The following is a 7,726-nucleotide window of genomic DNA, read 5'->3' as shown; positions in this document are numbered from 1 at the left end:
AGGAAACGCATACAGGTGAGGATAAAGTTACCAGCAAACGGAGAAACGTTCCCATATAATTAGACATACGTTAACAGAGGAACTCATCCACCAACTAGTGCTCCATCGGCTCCTCTGCCTTCTCTGCAGGTTCATCAGCGGGTGGAGCAGGCTTAAAGAGAGAAAAAACACGTTATAGATGGGCAGAAAACAAATCAGCTGTATCCTGGGCTGAGCATCATGACTGCACTGACGCAGCTCCTGTCAGGAAGCATCTTGAGGTAGGCATAAGAAAAGTATGTAGCCAATGCTGTTGCAAAAAATGAAACCTATTTCTTGATCACAGAGGAGGAAAGAAGACTTTGTAAAGGCACATCACCAGCTCAGCATAAACTGATTTAATAAGCACCTTGGTCTCCAGCTAAGATATATAGTTTTCATGTAGTAACTTCAAATCTTAAAATCACATGCCTAAAACTACCAGCATAGTAGAGGGTGTTAAATGTCATCACAGAAACGTGACTGCTCGTATCTCATGAAATGCTGTCTTTCAACAAAATCCACTTACTTGTATCTAGACCACATACCTTTCTCTGTGGTCTCTCCTCAAGACCTTCTAGGAATGGTGCTACGTCATCATCATCATAGATGGTAAACTCCATGTCTTTGCCAACAATTCCAATGGACACATTCTGTTAAAGTTTTGAAAGACATGAGAATCATTTTTCTGTGATTTACTCTGTGAATTCTTTACAGCTTTCACTTGTGAAACAGATGAAAGTTTCTGCCCTGATAGAGACTCATTGTGCTGTTTCTTTCTACTTCAGAAAAAAAAAAAAAAAGAAATTCTGGGCCTCCTCCTTTTGTAGATCATACCAGAAAAAGAAAGGGAGGCAGATTAACTCTTTAAAAAAGCTATCATGTTTCAGAAACTTGTAAGCAAAAACACTTTAAGGATTTCAATTTCTTCCAATTTTTTTCTTTTTAATATCATATATACTTTTTCAAAGCTGCTAGTTTTGCATTTTTAATATTTTCACAGTTCTAAAACCAAGGTGGGCTAAGAATAAAAAAAAGAAACCATGGAAAGTATGGATCAGCCATAAGCAGAACTCCAACTAATGGATATCCTGAGAATTCTCTTGTTCACCAGTTCCTCAATTCATTGTCAGAAGTTTCTGCAGTTTTCTTGATGCTGGAGATCCTCGGGCAACTGTTTGTACATTACCTCCCCTCATCTCCCAGGTGAATTACTACCTGTGGCTACAATGCACATTTGTGATTCTAGTTGCATGTAACATATCTTAAACGCCCACCAAAGCTGAAAATAGAATGACGAAACCAGTGAAACAATGTCTTATTTAGAGAAAGTACAGTTTTTGTTAAGAAAATTAAATCTGAGATAATGGAGGAAATGGCAGATAAAATGGTGACATATGAGATGATGTTACTATCTACTAGTGTCCAGCTTCCAAATTTCTGTGCCAGACATACCTCACGTGAATTTTTTCATAGCAATTTCTAATGACAATGGCAGTAAAATTTCTTGCTAACAAAACCTAGTATTTACCTTGGTGGTCAGATCCTGCTCCGCAGGGAGAGTCTCCCTCAGGGCACGCAGTCCATGTTTAACTAGCTCATTTAGATTACCTTGGAATGAAATCAGAAAGACATTTACTAAATGTATGGTGTTACCGCTAGACACTCATTTCCCTTTCTTCCTGCTCCTTGTTGAGAACTAGAAAAACACCTTGGCTAGCTTGACTTGAAGATCCCCTCTTCCTTAGGTACTTCTTGTACTGACTACAGAGCTGGAAATAGAACCATACCTTGGGAAACCAGCCCCTTCCTACACCTAAGGTTGAATGCACCTGAGTTTGGCACCTGCCCTGCCTCCAGTGCAGTGATCATCCCACTATTTTTTTACCCAAGAAGCCATTCAGTAGCCTCCTCCTCCTCACTTAATATAAAATAAATTCATAATCTTAAATGCACCACCCAAATGCTCGCCCTGACATAGTATCCCCACCCTGATATGGAAAGACTTGTTCCTTCCCTGGTTAAAGAGGGCAGAGGCCTTTTATTTTTTTCCTCTGCTTTTCTGAGCAGAACTTCTCTTTTCATTAGATGTAATAACCACCCAGATGTTAGATGTGAAGATCTGTAATATTTCCTTTACAATTTTTGTCTTCACGCAAGTTTACGCTTATGCCAACCCTGGCTCCCCAAATTCATTACCTCACCTACCCTGCCAAGCAGAAAGGATGGGCAGTGGCAGAACACCTGCACCCGTGGGCAGGCGCCAGGCAGAGAGGCTTCCACTACTCACAGTCACTGAACTCAGCCATGTGCCTCTCCAAGTAAGTCCGTGCCGACTGTGAACGAGCACCAATGGACATTGCTTTGCAGTCAAAATAGTTTGCAGAGGGACAAGTCTGGAAGATGTGAGGACCCATATCCTACGAGGAGGAAGAAATACACAAAATGCAAAAGAAATGTATTAATTCATACCAAGTCTGCTACTGGAACATATTTTCTAACATATGGCACTTTCTAAAACAGTGTTTTGCTTCGCAGTACTTGGAATATCTTGGAATATTTTACATGGTTTATACCTCTGTTCTCATACAATTCCTTCAAACCTATTGTAGAAAAAAAACAACCAAACAAAAAGATCTTTGTTTCCACTTTGTTCATTAAAATGTAGTTTTTCTGTGGGCAGGACAGCTGGCACCAAAAACATTTCTTTCTCTGTTCCACACACTGTAATGTGCTCATGTATGCTTCCTACTTCATGGCTTGCAGTAGGTATTTCACACACATTCTGTCTGATCTGCACAAAAGTAGAAACCTGCTGTGGATTTAACCATGCCGTGCAAGATTTCAGGCAAGATGACAGTTTCCTTTAATTATGTCAAAACATCAGTGAAGAGACAGTGTGTGTACTGCACTAAGCAAACCCTTGTTGCTAAACAAGAGGCCAGTGCTGGTTTCCACAGCCGTTTTTCATGAAAAGTATTTTGTAAAGCTCCATTATCACTGGTAAAAAAAGCCTGCTGTCATCATGGGATCAGCTCTTTGATCCCTTAAGACATAAACTGATTTTTGTAGTATGTAATTTTGCACCTTAAAATAATTAGGTTTTCCTTTTCATACACATACACTTTGTAAGTGTAGGCAAGATTAGCTATTAATAAATATTTTTTAAAGTTAAGTTTTAGGATAAAATAGAGAAAATTATTTCCTTATTCAGCAAATTTTGATGACTCTACATCCTCCTTCTACCTTCTCTTACCATCTATTTGTTGTATGAAATTGCATTATCACTTTTTCTTTCAGACCAAGAGCAACAAGAGCAGCTGACTCACATCATAGCCTGCAATGAGCAGTCCCACACCATAGGGTCGTCTGCCATAGCGCTGCGTCGGTATCTGGGTTTCTTAAGCCAGCTAAGGAAAGAACCTCAAAACATCATGTTAATTACCCAAAACATTTTCTTAAGTCAAGCAAAGATGCACCACAAAAGCTATGTAGTCTTTGAAAATCTTTTTGCAGCAGTGAAGATGATGTTAAGGGAACAGATCCCTTGGAATACCAACTTTTTTTTGTCAAAAGAAAATTTAGCCATCAGCTGTCCCCAAATAACAGAGTGGTGTGTTCAACCAAGTAACACAAACAGCTCACCTAATGCTGCACTGCCTCATTTAACTGCTTATCCCTTGGCACATGAGCAGAGAATACAAGGCCTCCACAGTGTTCCATGCAGAGACAGAAGTTGTCACAGAAAAAAAAAAATTAAAAGAAAACCCATGCAAGCAGCTGCAATCCAGTAAAGGATCCTGTTTTGAACACTGCAGGCACCTTTCCAAGATGAACAAGTAAAAGCTACAGAAGTATTAAAAGTGTAAAAACAAAACAAAAAGGATACTGCTTCCAATTAGTGACACTAGGCGAGAAACTGGAAGAGGTCTATCAAACACAAATCTAGAATCCAGACACTCCTGACGCATGAAATTGCTAAGAGGAGAAAAAAAGAGAAAACCAAAAATCAAACCAATGCACAGATCAAAGTCACAATGTGTTTTTGTCTCAATACTTGTCCATTAAGCTAAGTATAGATTTGTTTCAGCTCTGCTCACTGAGAAAATGGTCAAAGGCACAGAATTTCATTTCATCATGACCTATAATTGTCATTCAGAACGCTGGCCAGGCTTTTGAAGGAGTATTACAGTATTTCAGCCATAAAAATGCAAAGAAGGTAGAAGTTCATGCAGGCAACAAACAGATGATCTGGAAAAAAGCCACGGTTAAATAACAACATGTCTTTGTAACCTTACAGCAATTCAAATCCACTCTAGCAATTCTTCCTGTACCTTCTTTGTTCTTTCCTGTCAAGCTGAGGAATGCTCCTCCTTGTGTGCATCAACCTCACCTGATGAAACTACACAGCCATAGAGTAAAAAGCAAGCCCCCTCTGAAGGCAACTCATACAGCAGCATACGTTTGTTCTAACATTCCTAAATGTGTGTACACAGAGGTGGCTGCTAGAGGGAAGAGATGTGCTTTCCCCATCTGCTCAGAAACCCCATCACACGGAGGAAACCAGACAGGACTGTCCTACTAGTAACAAAAGCAAAGAGCAAAATTTTGTGCCAAACATATGAGATTTCTGCCAACTAGTTAAAAAATGCTGAGGTCTTTGCCATAGTAGAACAGAGCAGTAACTCAAGACCAATCCTTAGCCGACCATAAAAACTCATTCGCAACAGTCTACAAGTGAACTTTCACTCAGTGTTGCAGAACTGTGTATGTCAACAACTAAGATACTCACCACAAGAGCCTTGCATCAGCAGTCAGTCCAGCAATTGAGATACCAATATGGTTGTCAACGTACAGGATTTTTTTCTGATGAGCTGCCAGCTCAGACTGTGCTCTCTATGCATAAAAAGGAGAAAGCTGCGTGGCAGACTGCATAGTTTGCCAAGCACTGTGGAGAAATCTGCTAACATTCATAGCAAGAACTAAATATGATCATGAAACAATAATAAAAAAAAACAAACTTGCAAAAGAAGACAAGAAAAACCCGATTTTGCTTCAGTAGGAAACTGTTAGAGCAAAAGAAAGAACAGATAGGCACTCAAGCTTTGGCAAAATACTTTTGCTACTTAACAGCTAACGAGAAAAAAAAATCTTGAATTTCCTTCACTATTTTGTCAAAATCTGCTTTGCACAGGTACTGAAAATACTTAATAGTTCTATACTTGTACTCAAGCAAAAGGAAACTGGAGCTGCATTTACATTAGACATAAAAGTTTAGACTGCGATAAACTAATCTGCCAAACCAAAAACTTTCCACTAACATGATTGTCCTGAGAAGACAGTTTTCAAGTTACCTTGAGAGCAACCAGCACAGCATGTGTTTTCGACTTCAGCCCCACAGTAGCTGAGCCTTGTTTCACAGCTTCCATGGCATATTCTATTTGATGAATTCGGCCCTACAGAACAAAATCAAAGGTCATCAGTCTGAAGTTAATCCTCTGTATCAACTTCCAATGGTTTTTGATTTTCAGACTCCCATCCCAACAGGTACACTTACTGCCTAACAGCTTAAGCCTACAATCAACAGACTTCCTCAATTATCTTCCACATACGCCTCACCATTAACGCACAAAAACGTGGCCATCTCTGAGCCACTCACTACTGCATACAAAGAAACAGGAAAAATAAAAAGGAAGATGAATAATCTTGACCTTATAAGAATCACAAGATTTTTGTCACCATCTTCGGTATGTCACCCAATGTGATTTGCAGACAGAACCTCCACCTGAAGCTGGACACTGAACTTTTCAGCGAGTTTCCTGAACAAATTAGTCTTATGCAATTGTTGTGTCTCACCATCCATTCATTCCCTAATAACTTCTGAACAAGTTATTAGTCAACTGCAGTAAAGCCTGAAAGAGGAGTACAGGTCTCAAAGACAATCAAGCCCCCACAGGTTCTGTACAGGCAGCCAGGGGCTCTGCAGGAAGGGCAGGACCGTATCATTTTAATGCAAGCAGCAGGGGCAAAGCAGATCATTCTCTGCACTCTATTTGCCCAGCCCTGGCAAACAGCACTGCCACTGCTGCTGTGCAGGCTCAGCATCCAGCTGCATCCTTCCCCTTGTGCTGGAGCAGAATGCAGCAGCTGCTACAGGGAAACAGGAAACGTGCCAGGGATAATCTACAGTGAATCACCTTCTGTTAGGTTGCTGGGTTATTTTTTGGGTAAAAGAATTTTGATTTAATTTATCTAGAGACAAAGTCCACTAGATGCTTAGAGTATCCTAATGTTCCATTTCATGCAGTAAGTTATAGATGGAATCTCAATAACATAGGGTATTCCCTGCCCAGGAGCAGAATGGAATCACTGCCACCTCTCCGACACGTATTCATCAACATTAATGAATGATTTGCCAGGCTGTAAAAGTGTGAGGCTCCTTCTAGCCTTCAGTATCATATTTCCTTTTCTTTACAACAACATTTGAAAACATTCTCCAACAAAATATGAACACCAGGAACCACTATGGTATCATACCACTGCCTCACCTACTGAGGTGTATGAGGCACTAACTGCAGCACAGGAGCAAATTTTATAAAAAGAAAAAGACATCAACACATGATAGAATACATGGAATTTATTCAATGGGGATGTTTCTGACTGTTTCAATTCAGAAGAATAAGGTCTGTGAATTCATACTACACAAATCAGTATCTTGGACTCCAAGTTTCAGATCACCACGTGGGTACAAGTCCTTCAAATGGGGGCTTATGTGGCAGCAGAAATGGTGTGCAACAGAAAAGAAACAGGTCCTGTTGTGCCCTACCTGAAAAAGTCAGTGTGTTCTCATGTAGGCACTAAATACTAACTGCCAATAATTTGATTTTGTTGTGAAAAATCTGAATACAGTAAAGTTCTTATTATTAAGAGAACAAATATAAGAAAGTTCTTCTCACCTATAAACTAAATAGTTCATTTCCAATACTAGCTAGTGGGGGAAAAAAACTGAGAGAAAGAGAATGACTGAGCAGTAGCCTAACGCTTGGGAGATTTAAGCTCAGTTTCATCCATTATCACACCTTACTCACCAACTATTTCATCATACGTGTGTAAACCCATCATAAGCTCATAGAATGGTTTGGGTTGGAAGGGACCCTCAAAGATCATCTAGTCCAACCCCCAGCAACAACAGCATCTCTTCTGTACCTCACAGGTACATTCAGAAAGCAACTGCCTTAAGTACTTTGAGGTGCCAGGGCCCCCAAAGCATCAGTCAGGTTCACACACCAGAGGCTCAGAGATGAGCTAATGGCTTTCAGGCAACCGACAGGCTACAAAGCATAGAGGGAGCAGACCACAGAAAGACACCTGAACACAATCTATGCTGTTGTGATAGCACTGCTGAAAGAGCAAGGGAAAAACCAAAAAGCAAGTAAAAAACCCCAAAAGTTAGCAACTGTCTATAGATTTTACCTGGGGGCTCCAAACTGTGACATCATTGTCATACTGGTTGCGAAACTGGAACGAACAAAGTAAAATCCATTAGCAGCGGTAGGAGGGAGGCAGAAAGAACGTTCCCGAGGGAAGGTCGGTTCTGTACAGCGCTCTCCGCACGCAGGGTCGTTCCGGGCCCGAAGCACAGCACCGTTCCCCGGGGAGAGTTCTGCTCCGGCCAGAGCGAGAGCTCACCAGCCGGGCCGCGCAGGCG

The 7,726-nt window shown here is 40.7% G+C and overlaps 1 protein-coding gene across 1 annotated transcript; it reads right to left on the bottom strand.

Moving 5' to 3' along the window:
- Positions 1-4: 4 nt before the first annotated feature.
- On the bottom strand, positions 5-7,536 carry PSMA1 (proteasome (prosome, macropain) subunit, alpha type, 1; the record flags this gene model as incomplete). Its single annotated transcript, XM_008935453.1, has 9 exons — positions 5-151; positions 567-671; positions 1,550-1,629; positions 2,309-2,438; positions 3,348-3,418; positions 3,908-3,996; positions 4,811-4,914; positions 5,373-5,474; positions 7,492-7,536. Coding segments are annotated over 9 exons (783 nt in total), but the record flags the coding sequence as incomplete, so codon positions are not given.
- Between the last annotated feature and the right edge of the window lie 190 nt (positions 7,537-7,726).

This window comes from Merops nubicus, unplaced genomic scaffold, assembly GCF_000691845.1.
Source record: "Merops nubicus isolate BGI_N331 unplaced genomic scaffold, ASM69184v1 scaffold34522, whole genome shotgun sequence".
Lineage (NCBI taxonomy): Eukaryota > Metazoa > Chordata > Aves > Coraciiformes > Meropidae > Merops > Merops nubicus.
Note: the sequence above shows the minus strand (reverse complement) of the source record. Positions and strands in the feature narration are given on the sequence as shown.